The sequence below is a fragment of the Sciurus carolinensis genome, chromosome 1 (assembly GCF_902686445.1).
Source record: "Sciurus carolinensis chromosome 1, mSciCar1.2, whole genome shotgun sequence".
NCBI classification, from domain to species: Eukaryota; Metazoa; Chordata; class Mammalia; order Rodentia; family Sciuridae; genus Sciurus; species Sciurus carolinensis.
In genome coordinates, this window is record NC_062213.1 from 119,639,251 (window position 1) to 119,659,276 (window position 20,026).

Consider the following 20,026-nt stretch of genomic DNA (forward strand, 5'->3'; position numbering starts at 1 on the left):
GGGCTGCCTATGGATGACTCTAGCTGCCCTGCCCGGCTCCGATAAGCCACCTCTGTCTGGGCCTGCCCCCCGGGCCGAGCTTTACCCAGTGGGCAGACTCACCCGTGGCTCTATTTCAGTCCGAGTCTCTCAATGCCTCCCCTTCTTAACTCCTGGGTTCTGGAGCGACAGGGGGTGCAGTCTCCCTCTAGGCCGCCATCTTGAATCGCCCCCCCATTTTTAATTTATGAACACAAAAGGGGAAAGGGCCAAGGACCTTTAAGTACCAGTTCTGTATTATTTTGTCCTGAGGTGTTAAACCAAACAATTTAAATGAAGATCTACTTGTTTTGGTTATGGTGGAATAGCTTATAATGTACATACCCTTCCTCCCAATTATAAACTCAAGTCATAGGATAATAAACAGCTGTCTAAAGACACTAGGGAGAAGAGGGAAGACAGAATAAATCAGATATAACTTTCCTATGTTCACGTATGAATACACTCCACCTCATGTTCAGCCACAAAAATGGGATCCTAATTAGAATAAGTTATATGCCATGTATGTATAATATGTCAAAATACATTCTCCTGTCATGTATATCTATAAAGAACAACAACAAAAAGACACAAGGGAGTCACTGGAAATAGGCTGAACACTATGCTAACCTGGCTTTCCTCCTCAGGGCATTCCCAGACAGGTGAAGGCTGACTGGGATCCTAGAGAAATTTACAGGCCTACTGTCTTGAAGTGTTAGAGGATGGGCTTAGGGGCTCCTAGAGGAACTGGACATTGAAGTAGGAGATCTTAGAAATAAAGGTGCTGTTTTAGTCAGCTTTTCTCCACTGTGACTAACAGACCTGACCAGAACAACTGTAGAGGAAGAAGTTTATTTAAGGGCCCACGATTTCAGAGGTCTTAGACCACAGAAGGCGGGCTCCATTCCTCAGGACTCGAGGTGAGGCAGAACATCATGACAGAAGAGTGTGGCATCATGATGATCAGGAAAGAGAGAGAGAGAGGGACTCCCTTGCCAGATACAAATATATCCCAAAGCCACACCCCCAGTGTCCACCTCCTCTAGTCACACCCCACCTGCCTTCAGTTACCACTCAGTTAATCTCTATCAGCGGGTTAATAAACTGATTCTCAGCTGAACCTTCTTGCATTGTCTCACACATGAGCTTTTAGAGGATACCTCACATCCAAACCATAACAGGTAACAAAAAGGATACCTGTTTTCTAATCTGTCTCTCCTTAAATCCTTGCTGACTCTTACATTATGCATGTATAAAGAAGACTCCATGGAATCCACTGGAAAGTCATGACTGAAAGGCTAAGAAACAGAGCAGAGATTGCTCACTATTGCAAGAGAAGACAGTTTAAGTTTGAAAAGCCCTTCTGACAAGGTAGAAGGGCTTAATGAGCACCTGAGCTTTTAATCAAAACCTCAGAATGGTGATGTATTAATAAAAACTAGGCCCAAGACTAGGGATCTGTAGTAACACTAAGGACAAAATGTATAGCATAATATAAAATTAAGCGTGCATAAAATCAAGGTGATTATTAATTTAAATGCATGCTAGAACAAAGTGTAACCCTTTTAAATATAATAACAAAATGAGTCAACATATTCACAGTGACCAGAGACAATAATATGTTATGAGGCATAACTACATAGTTGAAAATAAAAAGCATATAATAAGAGAACCTAACATAACCTAGCTATTGGAATTAGTAGACAAAGATTTTAAAGCAGATTTTAGAACTGTTCCTGGATAAAAAGGAAAGGTGATAATGAGTATAGATGAGAACTTTCAGCCAAGAAGCATAAATTTAACAAGTGAGAAGAGCCAAATCATTGAACATAGCAGTAGACAAGCAATATCTTTGAATAGAAATTGTGTAATCTGAGGAAAATAAGATTGGAAAAGAAAAAAAAAAAGAAAAGCATGAAATCTCATGTCATGTAGAGCAATGTCAAATAGTTTAACTATAGGTTGTTTGATTCCCAGAAGAGAAACTAGGGCAGAAAAAAAAAATTACATAAATAAAGACCAAAATTTCTCCAGCTTTAGTAAAACTATCAACATACAGATCCAATAAATTCATTGAATTCCAAGCAGAATAAATACAAAGAAAACCATACCTAACATATCAATTAAAACTGATGAAAACCAAACATAGAAAACTGTAAAATCCACTAAGGGCAGTAGTAGGGAATTCATCAAATGTTTGTTGCAATTAAAACTTAACTAGGTATCTTTTATTTTTTGCTAAACTTTGCAATCCTATTCTGTCTGTTATTTAACCTCAATATTAATGAAATTGCAAAGTGAAAACTGTATTATTCATCATCAGGAAAAGGATGAACAATATTGTTTTTGATCTATCCTGAAATCCCAACATTTGGCAGTTAAAATGGAAATATCTGAAGGCTACATATGTTTGTTTGTTTAGTGGTTATTAGCTTTTTAATACTATTTTGTTTTACTGTGCTGGGGGATAGACCCAGAACCTTGAGCATGTTAGATAAGTTAGATAAGTACTTTACCACTGAGCTACATGCCCCCCCACTAAATTTTAATGTTATTTTAAATTATCATACAGTGAAACTTTCCCATAATCTTGATACATAAGAGTATCATAGCTAGGCACAGTGGCATATGCCTGTAATCCTAGCAGCTCTGGAGGCTGAGGCAGAAGGATCTTGAGTTCAAAGCTAACCTTTGCAACTTAGCGAGGCCCTAAGCAATTTAGTGAGACCCTGTCTCAAAATATAAAAAGGACTGGGGATGTGACTTAGTGGTTGAATGCCCCTAGGTTCAATCCCTGGTATCCAAAAAAAGAAAAAGAAAAAAGTATCATCATCCTCTTCCCCCCCACAATTTCCCTTCCACTGTCCCTTTTCTATTTATCCCTCTATCCACCAATAATTCCTGGCAACCAATGATGATTTCTCTTTTTCTGTAGTTTTGTCTTTTTGAGAATACCATATGAATGTTTAAACATAATGCTTTTGAGATTGATCCATTTTATTTTTTGTATCAAAAGTTTATTCCTTTTTATTGTTAAGTAGTGTTCTCTTGTATGGATAGACTACAGTTCATGAAATGTGACACATTTTGAGATTTTTTTATGAAGTCTAATATTTGGTCTGGTGTCACTTTTTGAATATATTGTTGATGTCCAGTTGTTCCAACACTTTGATAAAAAGACTGTCCTTCATTGAATTGTCAATCTACTTCTGTTTGTCTTTTTGCTGTTGCTTTGTTCTGTCTCTCCGTTTTGTCATTGAGTACTTCTGTCTTGATTACTTTAGCTTTGTGGTAAATATTAAAAACAAGCTAGCACATATGTAGCACACCTGTAGTCCCAGCTCCTTTAGAGGCTGAGGTGGAAGGGTCACTTGAAGTCTGAGTTTGAGGCCAACCAGGTAAACAAACATAGCAAGACCCCTTCCCCCTCAAGAAAAAATCAAATCTTACAGTATGATTACTTCAACTTCTTTTTTCAAAATTGTTTTAGTTGTTCTAGTTGAGTGATCTGCACCCTGACCTACGTGGAGGAGGGACAGAGAAAACAACATGAATTTGCTCTGCCCTTTAGGATAGCTCTCCCAATCAGAAAAGTTGTCTTCTCTCAAGAGTTTTAAGCTTCCATGTCATTCCATAGCTGCTATAGGATACCATAGGATTGCCTAGAGAAGTCTTTGCTCCAACTAATATAACTATAAATGTATAAATGTTACCTTCTTTTGAAGTCTGTAGCAGCCATTATGACCTGTGGACTAGTTAACGCTCAAGGAGAAGTTTGATGCATATAAAATGTAGATAACCTCTGTAGAATTGAACAGCGTTATGATCTAACTTGCTGCTTAGGGTGGGAACACAGCACCCACCCTAATGTTTTTACTTAAAAATGTCATGCTTTTAAAATACTATTTTATGCCTATGTTCAGGAAATACTCTTTGGAATGTTTTTTGGTTTTGTATTACCTCTAATCCATTAATTTTTACAGTATAACTGGCTTACAAAAAGAGTATAGTTCACTTCAACAATTCATACAGGACCTTTCAAAGAGGATTAACTTCCTATTAAAAGGCACAATTTCTCCATTTTTTTCCAATAAATTTTGATTGCTGTGTCAGGATCAGTGTATTTGAGTATTATCTCATTAGTAGTTTTATTGGTTATAGGAACTTGGCAGATAAAGTTGAATTGTACATTTGACTGTTGTAACTTATATTAGGCCTTAACTGTATAGATTAAGCTTAGAGGAAGGCAGAATGAGCTGATAAATGTGTTTGGATGAACTAGAATTGCCTTAAAGTGCTACCCACTATGCTCCCTATGTTTGAACAGAATGAAATAATAAATGACTATCATTCTGTTTACATTTATTGGATGTGTTTGCTTCTCCCTGTCTTTGCTGTTTCCTGGTGTAATGAAAAGTTAGTTTATTGCCACAGTGTGGGTAATGTGATTGAAAAAGGAGGGAAAGAAAAGCATCAATAGTTTCCAGAGCTGTTCAAAGAAGTTGTACTTGATGAGCATTAGGGAGTTGCTGAGGATTCTGAGCAGAGGACTCTAAGTGGAAACTGGGAAATTAACACAAGGAGGATTCTAGAAGGAAACAAACTAAAGGAAGATTGGTTGGTGCTGTATTGTGTTGAATGACTTGCCTAAACCTGTTGTAAATAGAAGAGGCTGCTCTGAAGAGGTGTGGATAGGCCACTGTAGACTCTGATTAGGCCACAAGCTAATTCCAGAGAACACAGGAAGGGAGGGGAGCCCCTAGAATATGCTCCAGACCTAGCAAGTCAAAGTGCAGCATGCAGCAGGGCCAGCACAGTGACCAGGAAGCCAGGGGAGGGAGACTGTTTTAAAAGACCTGGGCAAATGTCAGATTCAGCAGAAATACCTTGTGCTCCCTGCCAAAACCAGAATTGTTTTTTTGAGAGTGTGTGGCGGGGGTGGGGCAGTGGGTCGTGAACTGAAATAGAAGTGACTTCAAACTGAACATGGAATAGATGGGAAGCTGGGCAATTAAATCCCAAATGTGATTCTGCTCATGGTCATCAGTGAGGTCCTGGAATGGGACAATGGAAATGAAAAAGGTGAATTTTAGAGAGGGAAGAAGGGAAGGACCTTATGAGAGGGGATTCATGAAATAGAGGTGACAAAGAAAATGTTTAGATTTCTAAGAATTTTATAAGGAATTGTGTCAGAAATTGGTAGTTGCAAAGAAGTTTAAATGGAAAGATGATTCTTTCTCTTTGTTTTGAATTTACAATGCTGCTATCATGGATATGACAATAAGCCACTGATGCCCTTAAACAACTTTGATAAATAGGCAGGAGTGAAGGCATGCTACAGAGCTGTAGAGATGGTTAGGAAGAGAGTAGGAGCCTAGGCACATAGTTCAGTGATAGAGTGCTTAGCATGAGTGAAGCCCTGGGTTCAATCCACAGTTCTGCAAAACACAAGCACACAACAGCCAAACACTTGCACCACAGATTAGGTGTCCAGTAGCAGATATGCTGATGAAACCCTTATAGTGTGGCTGAGATTAATGTAAAGAGGCTGCTTGGAGGTGAGATGAGTAGGGTCTGGGATTTGGTGCAGGTATTTTAAAAATAACTTCTGATTAAAAGGAAAATTTTAAAAGGAATGGAGCTCGTGTCAGATTCTTTGATCTTCGTTTCATATAATGAGATCATTCATAGAGGATGAGGTAACAAAAAGAACAATTTGGGGTTAGTGGAAATATCCACAATTAATACTTTGAGACCTGTATATGAGGTCAGGTGATGAACAAGAGCCACCACAAGGCTCTGCTGTGTAAAGAGTCATCTAGTATCTTGTCTGCTAATGAGTTCTGCTGCTTCTTGACTCTGCCAATTTTTCTTTTGCTTTTATATCACAAATCCTTTCTAATTTGTTCCAATACAATCCAGTTCAACAAACTGTTAAGACATAATTCAGATAAAGATTCTTAAACAAATTTTATTGAAAAGAATTTTGATACAATGGTTCATGATTCTTTTAAAATACACCTGAAGTTAAACAAAATGTATATGTGAATGTGTGAAAGTAGAAAAAAGTGAAATATACATTCTGGATTTTTTATATTGCACTTGGGCAAATCATAACCGCTTTCCTTAGCATCATCAAGCCACATCACAACTTCTCAAATGTGATATTTCCACCTAGCCTTGTATGCAGACAATTTTGGAAATGCTTTGATGCTATGACCTTCACCAAGGGAATCAAACCCAAATCCTTAGCCATATGTTTAAAAATCCTAAAGACAGAGGGGTAGATTGTTGTAGGCATGTTTAGAATACTAAGGGATTTGACAATTTTTCATTCACAGTATTTCCAATATAAAATGCCCATTCTGCTTGTTTATCAATTTAGGAAAGCAAGGGAAAACTATCACATGGGAAAAAATATCACTGAATTTGCTGCTATTTGAGAAAACAATGAACTTATTTGATAAGACTATTGACAGGATAAACTTAGTTCAAAGTAGATTCTTCATTGAGGGTGGTATACAATGTGTAATATATAACCAAAACTCAAATACTAAAATTCAAAACAACTTTTTCCTCCCACCAGTATAAAGTAGAAGTTTTACAGTGGAAGCAACAATGAAAACAGATTTTAAAATGAAGAAATAGATTTATGTTTTACTAAACTGTAATATTTGGAGGGGGACAAGAGAAAAAAGGTACAAAGTATTCCAGGAATATTTAATTCACTTAATGATTACATGTTGTTTTTATAGAAGCACCTTTAAGAAATACCTGTGAAACAATTTTGGATGATGGTACACATGGGAATAAAATAGAAGACATACATAGGTCCTTTAAGTAATATGAATATGGCCATTCTCCATTAAAAACAAAGGAGAATGTGGATGTGGTTCCTAATGTAAATATACAAAATAAAAAAATTCTCAAGTGACCCAGGTTGCAGTCCCAGCTCTGCCAAATTCCTTTCCAGCAATATGCAAAAAAGGATAACATCTGTATACTTGCACTGTTTGTGTACTGAAAAGAATGGACAGCTCACAAGAATACTTGTGGGAAAAGTCACTTATTTGTGCAAAAAGGAGAAACACTGAGATGTTTTCTGTGACATGTAAATTACTGATTTTACTTGTCTATAACTCTTGCTTTTGTATCTGCTACTATCTACAATAGGTACTCACTATTAGCTAGACATTTGGTGAGCATGTTAAGCGTAAATTCCTAATAACTTTGGGGATAAAAGGATGTACAAGACAAAGACGTTCTTCTTTATAAGCTTTCCAATATCATGATCAAAATTACAAATACTAAATTTTCAAAGCTGTGGTGACAGCATAGATTTTTATGAAACAGATTTATTTATTTATTTTGAAAAGATATATATGTATATATATATAAAATGTACAAATCCTTCTTATCTTTTTCCTGCAGCACAAAATTATTTTTACTTCTGGAAGACAATTCCTTAATAAAGTAAGTTAAGTTCAGTTTCTTAATAAAATAAACAGGAGTTCAGTTCCTTATACTGGCACAGAGGGCACTATCTTGATTCAGTCCCTTATGCAGCTTACTCCAAGTGCCAATAAAATTTTGTTTCTTCTTCTTCTTTTTTTTTTTTTTTAATGGCCTTAAAAGTGTTTAAGAACTTCTGATTACTCTTTTCAGCCTGCATAGTTTTACATAAATAGCCAAAATAGAAAATAAGCATAAGAGTACAGAAAGGAGTGAGTTTAAATAATTTATAACAACTGTTGCCCAAAATTAATTCTGTCATGGTAATCCATTGGCTGGCTTTCTAGGAGAGTCTCTTTAGATCTGCTATGTCTTGGATCTGGAAAGTACTGTTGAATGACATACACAAAACAAGTAGTTATCAGAAAAAATGCTGGGTTTGGACTTGGTGCTCTACCCTAGGCAACTTACTTAAAATTCTCTTGACACAACTTCATCTAACAAGGGGATAAGAATTCCTTCCTCATGTTATGAGAATTAGAAAATATATTTGAAACTGCCCTCAGTAAAAGTCATGCAAAATCCATTCTTTATAGAAATGTGTGGATTAAATGTGATAACATGAGAAAGGCCACTATGTGCATGGCACATAATACTGAATAACTGTTATTCTCCACCCTGTTTTCTGTATAATCTGCAGTTAGGAAATGTTAAACCAAAGATGCCCTCATCAAGAAGGCTCCCATCCATTTGGCCTTTAAACAGAACTATACTTCCCTGCTCCTTTTCTGCAAACACTTTTTGGTACATTAAAATTTTTCATTATCGAGTCTCTCTTGATTCTGTGGTGGGAATCTGAGTCACTAAGGCTTTTGGAGGATCACAAAATAGTCTTGATACAACTTGTCAAAAATGTTTTTTAAGGAATAAAACTTCCATGGTTCTTGTGAATTGGAAAATAATTTGTTTAAAAAAATGGTGGCTTTTGTAAAAAAGAAAAAAAAACCCTTAATTTCCTAAAGATAATGTCTTAATGAAAAATTGGAAGTAATGGTTTAACATTTGGAATTCTACTAAGATTTCAAGACTTTACCTTACTGAATTGAAAAATTCCTTCAATACATTTAATACATTTTTAAAAAAATGGCTCCAAGGATTTCAGAAATAAAAAATTTCTCCAGTGACTGAAATGCAAAGTGGCAAGATTGAAATGATATAACCTGTGATTCACTTGGTTTCTAAAAAGTACCAGCTCACAGAATATAAACAAAAAGGGAAACTCAGCAATCCTTAAACTGAATTGGGTCTTGGAAAATTAAAAGGAACATTTTGCTCACAGAAGTATTCACTGTAAAGATGTCATCATTAAAAAAATTAGGAATTAGTTCCACAAGAATAAAAAAAGTAAAAAAAAATTAGTTTTACACAAAGAATATGGAAAAATCTAAGCTTCATAATTAGTTATGAAAAAGGAGACAAAATTACATTCATAAAGTGCCTTAATGTACCAAAAACGTTGATCGGATAGCCTTTATTTACAAATGACAAATCACAATTACAGAAAGGCAAATATTACGCTGAAGAGTCAGCACAATAAAAAACTCTCAACTTGGAGTCAGAAGATCTAAATTCTAGTCTTAGCTTTGCCACTAAAGATCTCTGAATCTTGAGTAAATTACAGCTTTACTGGGCTTCAGTTTCCTCATCTGTAAAATGAGAGGTAGAGCTAGACTGCTTCTAAGCAAAGTCCTTGCTTAGATGTAAAATTTTGTTAAGTAATGTTATTCTTAAATCCCAGCAATATGTACCATATTGACATTTGTAAAAACTGCTTATTCCATAGGAGGTAAAACATTACGGAACTCTAGTCAGCTTTACAGAGGTACACAAAAATTACAGTATCTGGGTTACTGGTAAATACGTGTAGGCTTTGAAGACTGCTGAAACATTTCAGACAAAGTGAAATCACCTTACCAGTGACACCTGTTTTACCTTTCTTTTGCCTCCATTGCAGAAGAATGGTACAAGTGATAGCATGAGGAACAGTAAGTAACCTACAGATAAACTAGATACTGTCCTTCACCAAGATGCATGGGGAGTTAGCAAATCAGGAAGTTATGCATGTGTCAAGACCTTCATCTTCAGTAATAAAATGAATTTTAAAAGAGACAACTAAAACAGGTGTATTTCTGTTTGGGAAAGCTTACTTGTCAAAGTAAACTTTTTCCCTGAGCAATACAAATTTGTTTTCTAGAGAATATTCTGATTTTTGGAATACTGGCAAATTTACACTCAAATATGCATGGTTTTTGTTTTGCAAGGGCCTAATGCTAAAGACAGTCTAAATTTACAACCATAAACAGGTGGTATTTCTCAGTGAAATTATCTATCTTAGTAATATAGCAATTAATTCCTGTGAGAAAAATGTTGCTTTTTCTCACAATAATTCTTTTCTGCTGTTACACACAGGTATACTGACATTTAATTAAAGCAATGTTACTGTCAACCTGCTCAATGGTATGATCTGGAAATTTCTTGAAACAAGTACAAAACTAAGAGTTTCATATCCAACACTCATCTAAGGGGAAAAAACCATACTCATGGATTTGTGCATTGAGGGTACAGTTAAATAAAGTGATGTATATTTTGACAAAAATTTCACTTGGAATGGAGTGCTTAGTTTTAAGGCAAAACTGGATCTTCAAAATACACTGGTAAAATTTACAAACCAATGCAATTATCTCCATATGTGAAATGTCAGTATAGTTATGTATAATTAGTTTGTAAAGGCATACATCCAAAATCTCTGCCTTCATCTAGACCTGTCATTTTCTGTAATATGCCAAAACCCACAGACTATCCCAAAGTTCTATCAGACTTAGTGGTGGTTCAAACTTCCAAATGACTACTTACACTTGTAATGAAAAAGCAATACTAGTAGACCACATTTCCTTTTGTACTTTCCCTCCTAAAGGATCTTTTTCAATTAAACACAATCTACTGCAGAAATTCTTAGCTTTCAAACTACCTAGAAGTGAACAAACATGTCCTGAACGGTCAGTTCATGGTAAGCTATAACAGTTAGAAAAGCATGAAGAAAGTGGTGGTGGTTTTCTAATATAGAATAGTTCTTAAATGGTAAATCAGAAGTAGGGGAAAGGATACTCTAAAACCTATGCAAAATCAACAATGACTTTTGTCACCTTACCTACACACACTCTTCTCTGCATTTTTGTTCTGCCAAGATTCCCCCTCAATGATTTCAGTGTTCTAAAGTAAAAGGGAATATATGTTGTGATAAAAAGAAGTAACAATGGGAAAATGTTTATCCAAATCAGTATCTCTTCATAAAGAGAATACTTAAGTAGCGTGTTGAAGCACTTGTCTCAAATTGCAATTTTATTTTTCAAATACACAAGAACCTAGAAATTCAACTTATCTTGTACTTCTAAGGTACCTGTGTCAGAAAGAGTTCTACATCACCACATTTGCTCCGTACCTTAAATAATTCAAACTCAATCAAATGCTGTGTAGTATTCCTGGAACCAATCATATTTGTGCAAAGCTTAAACAGGAAAACAAACTGTATGACTTGGCATTAAATGAAAATGCACATTAATGCTATGACAACCATTTCTGCCTTCAGTCTACACTGCCATTTCCAAACATTAATAAAATTCATAAAAATGGGGAGAAGGAGAGCTATTGGAAAATTTATCACAAACACAGAACCTTTACAGAAATTTGGAATTTAGCAAATGTTTTAGTTCAAAACAATTTTCTCTGTTACATTTTCAAAGTTTTGAAAATCCAATCCACAAAGTAATTTGATATGATTATTGAATTTGTTTTAAAAAGCAAAATAATACCTTTTATTTATTATTTTTTTTTGATGAGATAAAACAATAAAAAGAAACTTCATGTATCTAAACCGATGCTGGAAGTACACACAAAAAAATGATCAGTATTCTAAGCAAGAGTCATGTTTTGTACATATTACAGAATATCCATTTAAAAAAACACATACATGACCTTTGTTGGTACATTTCTATGCTGGCAAATACATTTTCTGATACAAAGGCACTTTGAAAACCCAATATGGTTTGGTTCATAAGTTTGCAAGGTACAAACAATTTTACAAACATATGATTATACTGAAGAACGTCAACAACTGTGACATTACATATAAAACAGATTTCCATTTCTTTTTAAATAACACTGGTTTTGTGGGAATAAAAGCAGTGGTTTCCAGCAGCTTCAGTGAAGACATTCCAAATGACTGGAAGCCCACAGTCTGAATCTCTCACCAGCTGGGATGAGGGACAGGGCAAGGGCATTCACGAAATCCCCTCCCACCCCCTGAAGTGGGGAAAAAAAAGGACAAATCAACCCCCTAGAACAAAACCAGAAACCTCAGAAACCAGAATGGCTTGGAGGGAAGAGCACAAATGACAAGACCAGCAGTCCAGGAGATATCCTCTTAACTGTGATCCCTTAGCGGTGAACTCCCCAAATGGAGGACTCTACCTGGTCTTTGACGAATAGTGTTGGGGAGTTGTAGTGATGATATCTCTATTTTAAAGAGCTTAGTACAATGTTTCAGATTGTACAGTACCTGAAAAATTTGGTCAAAAAAAAAAGAAAAACATTCTGTTCATTTACTACATGGCTGCAAAGTCAATCTGTACATAAAGCTGTCTCACTCCAGCCTGAAAAGTTGAAAAAAATAAAAGTTAGAATATCAAGAAAAGTAAAAGTTAGAATATCAAGTCAATAACAGACTATACATTTCAGAAAACTAATAGAAAAATGTCAATTTTTACAAAAACAACTTTTTCTTTCCTGTCTCTGGGAAATAATTATTCGTATTTTATCATAAAATACCAGAAAATTATATCAGAAATATTACATTTGTAAGTTGTAAAACCATTACCAAAAAGCATGCTACTATTCACAAGTGATATTAGAAAAATGGGGTTACCCATCTACACTTCTGTTGGAGAACACCATAATGCTTGACTGGTTAGCTGCTATTAAAATTCAATCATCCCAGTCTAAATCTTCCCATGGTAAATGGTCAAGAAATACATTTAATAAGTACAACCATTTACTAGTTATTTGATTATTTTACACTCTAACTCCTCTCTCTAATTTTGGATATGTACTTACTACTCAAGAATCTTGCTCTCTAAATTGTCCCCTATCTCTTCTATATTATCAATTTTTCTCTCTCAACTGGATCATTTTATTAGCATACAAACACACTATAATTTGTTTCTCCTTTCTTGTCAGTACCTTAGGTAAACTGGAATATTTAAAGCAAATGAGCAACAACAAAGAAAACCAGAGTGGGGGGACAACACTACCTTACAGTGATTTCTGGGATCCTTAAAACACTGCTTTCTAGCATGATTCCCCCCACCCCAACCCTCAACATTCAGATGGGAGGGCTCTCAGAAACCAAATGCTTGAGGAGTCAGAACCTACTCTAATGCAGTAAAAAGCTGAACAGACACTAGAAGCTTGCCAGTACAGAAAATACACTTTAACTTTTTTGGCCTCATTAAAAAAAAAAAAAAAAAAAAAAAAAAAAGCCTTTCCATGTAAGTCAAACCCCTGTTATTCAAACTTTGAGAGAAGACATTCACTAGTACCTTCTCCTTAGTTAAGAGGCTTGTGGCAGAAAAATGACAGAATTTAGTGTCTGTATGATTTTTAAGTACAAATTAAACCAAAAGTCATCATTTCTCATTTAACAGATAAATGCCAATATTAATCTTACAGAACTGTTACATATTCATCCAATAGTTAATAAGTACTTAAACAGTCTTGCTACATACCAGAAACTGTTATAAGGATCATGCATGTTAAGAGGAAGAATTTTATATTCAATAAAAGCTATTTCAAGATATTCGGATAATATGATTTACTCAATCTAGATGTCCCCTGAAATAATTGTATTTAGGAACTATTTTGCAAAATTGTTGTATACCTAATCTTAACAGAAAACAATCACTGCCTAAATTCTTAATAGCTATTCTTTTTTAAACAAAATCGTTAATGAAAGTAAAACCTGCAAAATAAATTGGACTCCTTTTATTGTGTCTACCATTCTCTTTACCCCTAGCCTTAATGTAGTGAAGATGGTAATAAGAAATGAAGTAGCCCAAGGCAATAAAAAAAAGAGGAAAAACAAAGAGGCTAGATAAACTATCTTTGCATAATCATGAGTTAATTACTCAAGCTGATATCAGTCCCCTGAGGGGTTACAGCTTTCCACAAAAGCTGAGTCTAACAGCAAAACGGAAAAAAAAAAAAAAAGGTCACTTTATTTCATCCATCTGTCCCAATAGGGAAAGCTTCAAATTCTCTAGCTTCCCATTTTCCTCTTTCAATTTCCTTCAAAGTAGACAGAAAAGCAGAATTGCCAAGGAATCTTATGGTGAAGTCACCTACTCCTGAATGCAAATGAGGCTTTGGATAGTTTCTTTGCACTACAAAGACATGACAGACATTTCAGCAGATGAAACAGTGCTTGGGTCCACCAAATAGTCTACCACTAGAATAATTTCAAGTGTCATAGGGCTGGCTGAGAGGCCATCCTTAAAAATATGAAAACCAAATAATACTCATTACGATAATTTTCAAAATTGAGACTAATAAACCATACTTCAGCCAACACTTTTTAAAATGAGAAAGACAGCTAGTTACTTGAATACTTCTAAACTCATAAAAAAATAAATATTAACCTGGTAACACAGGCTTAGCATATCTTCAACAGATATTCATTGTTGTGGAAAGGAAAACAAATGAGAAATAGAAAAGTTAGAAAAAGACTACAGAAAATTATTGGTTTACTTGTATTCTCTATCAATCAAAAGCCATTGAAACTTTCTACTTTAGTTTTTTGATTAAACATATAATATTAATCTTTGTCCCTTGAAAATGAAGTCTTGAAAAACTACTACTCTTTCATGGAAAACATTTCAGTTGGTGAGATGGTAAGTGATTATGACTAAATTACATGTCAAAAACAATAATGTGAATGTAGGTTTTCTCTGTAAACTGTTTTGAGGCTCAATTAATATATTAGGTACCTATCACAGTGCATGGCACCTGGTAGACTCAATGAATGTTAGTTGCCCATGCTGCTATTATGTCCACTGATGTCAACCTACTGATGGATACTTACACTATATGGGTTAATTAAAAACAAACCTAGCAATATATTTGGACTCACATTCATTCACTCCCACCTTCTGAGGATGATGAAGAAAGGTAAGGGAAAGATGGATAAGGAACAGTTTGCAGAGCAAGTCATCAAAATCAGTACTTACAAATGAGTAAAGCTCCTTAGGGAATGGAGAGGGTGGAAAAAGAGCAATCTGCCTGGAAAAGGGTAGATAGCTTCACCCACTCCAGGCGCTGCTTTCAAGAAACAGAATAGGGCCAGACAAGGTCATAGGTCAGACAGGAAGGGATTATGAACGTAGAAGAGTGATGGAGGTGGAGAGTTTCTGAAACTTAAGAGAACCCCCATTTGGGGTTTGTGAGGAGGCTTTTTGATTCCTTCCTGGGTATCAGTGTTAATTTCTATTTTGAGGCCAGAGAAAATAACACAAAAAGCTAAAGCAGGAAGCTGTGGGCTTATGACTTAATAGGCTTAACAGAGAAAGGCAGATGAGCAGAAAAGATGGAAGAGATGAGGTAGAATAGAAGTTCTTTCGGAGAGTAAATATTATGTATTAGGCTTGACTGTTGTGCTTTGTGAACTAAGGAGGATAGTGAACCTCAAACATGTTCTACATTTTTCTTCAAAGATGTTTAACATTTCTCTTTAATAAGTTGTCTTCGAACAACCTATTCCTAACAAAAGTATATTTATAATTTTAAGATTATAGTTATAATTGTGAAGTATGTCATTAAAAATTAACAGATGATACTGGCATTTAAATTGCCTTCCTCAATAGTATAAAAACTGGATTATAATTTAAGTAATAATTTCAAAAGAATCTAAGTACTAAAGTAACTTCCAGCAGTTCATTTGTATTACTCTTTATTCATGCAAGCCACCTTCTTTAGCAATTAAAGATTGACAGATAATGAGATTCAAAAGATTGATGCCTAATACACAGTTCTAAAGTAGTCACAAAGCTAGTCTTACTTTGTTTTTGTCTTTCCTTGCAGTACTAGGGAGTGAATCCAGCACTGAGCTACACACCGCCAGCCCTTTTATTCTGAGACTAGATCTCACTTAGTTGCCCAGGAAGATCTCAAATTCGAAATCCTCCTGCCTTAGACTCCCAAGTAGCTGGGATTACAGGCATGTGCTGCCACAGCTGACACAAAGCTATAGTTTTATGAACAAAATAGCAAGTCATGATTCTCAAACTTTTGATGTTGGCCTTTTCAGTTTAAAATTATCCTTATGTAAGTTTTAGCAAGAATGTTTTATACCAAAAATTAGTACTTAAATTCTGATTTAAGATCAGTTATAAGGAAGATATCTACAAATTTAATAAACATGAAGTATAACATTATAGGAAAAAAATCCTTATTTTTTTTTATCTTTTGGAACTAAAACTGCTAGTATTTTAAATCCTTCTATGAGAAATATACCTAAAGTATTAGTGTGACCTTTTTTCTCAAAACATTGAGTAATCATGGTCTTATTTTTGATAAGTAAAAGTAACAGAAGTAACGTAAAAATTATTTTTAAAAAACTAAATTCCATGAAATGAAGCAAAATGCTATGGCAAGCCCTAGAATAATGAATAAGTACATTCATTACATAAAGACATGCATGACTAAGGTACAAGCTGAAAAGAAAAATAAATTAATAAAAATATTTTGGTTTTGTATATGTGAGAACTAAAAAGATGATGGTAAGACAACTTTAAAATCATTACATGTATCAAATGTACAAATTAAATTCATTAGTGGGGTGACTTCCCTTCCCCGCCTGTGGAAAATGTGTTGAACTATCTTTACTGTGAGCCTCAAAGAGAAACCCTGGTCTCTGCAAGGAATGAGATAAAACTGTCATAACTTTAGGTTGATATAAAGGCTTAAATATGTTTCAGGGTTTAAAATAATCAAAGCCCAAATGCAGTTTCCAAAGCCAAAGAAGCAGCTGAATAAACTTTCAGCTTCACTAAGATTTCTAACATTACCAGAACCACCACCTCCTATACCTACTTCAATTACAACTCCTGCAGTTCCTAAGCACAGACAGCTGCTTGCACATTTCTCAACCTAGAAATTGCAATCCTTTGAAAATTGTGACTCAGAGCCAATGACTTAGAAGAATACAGGGTGTCCTGTAGATCAATAGAATCTCACACTACAGAGGGCACAGAATAACCAGGAGAAAATTCAGGATAAAGGAGAGCAAAATGATCTGGAAAAGGCAGTGAACAGATAAGACTATTGCTTGCCTTATTCTCCTTTTGACCCTGAAACATGGAGGAGGTAGGAGAAAGATTCAGACATACCATGAAAGTCTTGCATACTCCATTATGAAAGTTATAATGATACAGACATATATAAAGTATCTGTTAAGAAAAGAGTCCTAGAGCCAGGTGCAGTGACACATGCGTTTAATTCCAGCAGCTTGGGAGGCTGATGCCGGAGGATTGAAAGTTCAAAGCCATCCTCAGCAACTTAGACCCTAAGTAACTTAGTAAGATCCTGTCTCAAAATAAAATATAAAAAAGGTGGGGATGTTGCTCAGAGGTTAAGAGACCCTAGATTAGGATTAGTGTAAATCCTAATTACATATAAGATTATGCCATTAATTCATTCCTAAAGGAATCTAAACCATATATGTCTTTTTATGAAAGACTGCTTAATTTATGCTAATATCCTGAATTTAAACTGTACATTATGTTGTGTTGCTTCTATCTAAAGATACGTATGTGAGATAGAGACAGAGATGTACAATGTGATACATAAATCATACGATTAAGTAATTCAGCTTAGAGGGATCTTTAAGGCTTCTTTCTAAGAGAAAGTAGCACAACTGACAGTTACCTTAGAGTAGGGTTTTTGTCCATACAAAAGCAAACAGTCTGATGGGTTTAGAGTATAAATTACATGGCAGTGAAAAGCAAGACAGAGAACTGAAGTGAACTGGACCATGCTAATAAATTTTGGGCTTTATCTTGGTGGTAATAAGGAGCTACAAGTTTGTATTTTTCAAGCTTTTGAAAAAAATTTAAGTCAAAACAATAGTAAAATAGGCACTCGCTACCTATATTCACCAAAAGTTAAAATTTTGCCACATTTGTTTTATCTTTCTACATGTGTATTTATTTGTAATCTTTTTAATTTTGCTGAAATATTTGAAAATTAGACATCCTGCTACTTTACCATTAAATCCTTTGCACACTATCTCCTAACATTCTTCTGGAACCACAATAACATTATCATAACACAAGAAATCTAACACCTATACAATTTATGTGAACTATTTATATAGCCTATATTCTTATCTGAACCAATGTGATACTCAATAATTTTCAGATTTTGGAGCACTGTGGATTTTAGATTTTCAGATTAGGGATGCTCAACTGGTAGTCTGTGCAAACATTCCAAAATTCAAAAAACTCTGATCTGAAAATTTTGGTCCCAAGAATTTTGCATAATGGACATTCAACCTATATAAAGAAAAACCCAATGTCATATTAAGTTATTAAATTACAAGGAAGGTAACTATCATGCAAAAATGCTAACAGGCAGGGTATATGGTGGTGCACACCTGTTCTCCCAGCAACTTGGGAGACTGAGGCAGGAGGACTGCAAGTTTGAGGCCAGTCTCAGTAATTTAGCAAGTCCCTAAGTAAGAGACCATGTTTCAAAATAAAAAATAAAGAGAACTGGGGATGTAGCTCAGTGATAAAGCACCCCTTAGTTCAATCCCTAGTATGAAAAAAAAAAAGTTTATAGATTTTGGTTAAAGTCACTAACAAAATATTATTATTATTCTAAGTGCTCTTTTAGAATTGTTGGTTTCAAATAACATCTAATATGGAGAAGAAGATGTGTGCAGTAAAAGAGAATCCACATTTTTTGGGGGAGGGTATCGGGCACTGAACTCAGGGGCACTTGACCACTGAGCTGCATTCCCAGCCCTATTTTTTTTTTTTTTTAAATGGTGCTAGGGATTGAACCCAGGGCCTTGTGCTTGCAAGTCAAGCACTCTACCAACTGAGCTACATCCCCAGCCCTCCCAGCCCTATTTTGTATTTTATTTATAGGCAGGGTCTCACTGAGTTGCTTAGCACCACGCTTTTGCTGAGGTTGGCTTTGAAACAGAGATCCTCCTGCCTCAGCCTCCTGAGCTACTGAGATTACAGGCATGTGCCACCGTGCCTGATAAGAATCCACTAGTTTTTAAGAAAATCAAATCAATACAACAATGAGTAAATTGAAACTATCTTCCTTAAGAGTATTAACTAAAATGAAGATCTCCCAAATTTGACTCTGATTGGAGGAAAAATGTAGTTTTATGCTTCCCTTATAGTTTAGTAGACTATATTTAATATGCTAAATAATAAATATTTATAAACTGGTACACACAATAAATTTTAAGAGCCTTACAAACTGTTAGTAACACAGTTTTACCTGAGTGAAAATATTATGTGTTTGGCTTAAAATCCATCTGGCATCAGCATCAGGTGCTACTATTAATTTCAAGGTCCCAATGTAAACATCAGAACATAAAGTCCAGAAGTGCTGTTCTTGTAAACTATAAACTCCTTGCAACTGCTGCACCTAAAATACAAAGGGCAGATATTAGCATCAAAATCAAATTATGTGCACTCTCCCACTTAAGTTGTTATGCAGCCTATCAATAAACATAAGATTCTATACTCTAATTGAAAAAAGGGGAGGAGGGTGTTTGAATTGACTAATACCTATGGTCTACTCATTATGTACCAGATGATACCATAACAGGGGTTTCAGGAACAGAATGAACACATATCAAAACTTGTCAGGCACAATTGAGAATACCTAGAGAGAAAGTCACAGTTTCAAATATACTGATCAGAAAACATATATAAATACAAGTGGGCCAAGAAGCTAGAGAAAGAACAAAATCCAAATAAATAAGAAGGGAGAAAATATAGGACAGAAATCAATGATATAATATAGAGATTTTAGAACATGATAAAATTTATAATATAGAAATTAATTCTTTGAAAAGATTAATAAACTAGAGAAATATTTCTTAATGGGACATATGTTAAACAGGACAATTCTTCAGAGTATACGACTGCCCAAGAGACTACAGGACATTTGTCTCTCTGGGTCTCACAGAACAAATGCCAACATGTACCCTTCCCCAAATAATACGACAACCCTAAAAGAGGGGAAGGAGATGTCTGTGAGAGATGTATCCAATAGCTCCCTAGGTTTTCCACAGCCTTAGGTCAAGAACCACACCAATGCAAACTTCTGATAAAGGTAAAACATAAGATAGAATTAAATAAAATACAACATGAAAAAGGTAAATAACTACAAACACACAAAAAAAACTTTAAAATCTACAAAC

General features: G+C 35.0%; 1 protein-coding gene across 1 annotated transcript in view; it reads right to left on the reverse strand.

Moving 5' to 3' along the window:
- Positions 1-7,599: 7,599 nt before the first annotated feature.
- The window catches only part of Slc30a7 (solute carrier family 30 member 7), a 76,908-nt gene continuing 64,481 nt past the window's right edge, over positions 7,600-20,026 (reverse strand). Inside the window, exons 10-11 of the mRNA XM_047521815.1 lie at positions 19,096-19,245; positions 7,600-12,179 (exon numbers count right to left, since the gene is read on the reverse strand). Of these exons, the coding sequence (XP_047377771.1) occupies positions 12,132-12,179; positions 19,096-19,245 (198 nt within the window). The 3' untranslated portion in view covers positions 7,600-12,131. The remainder of the gene's footprint in view (positions 12,180-19,095; positions 19,246-20,026) is intronic.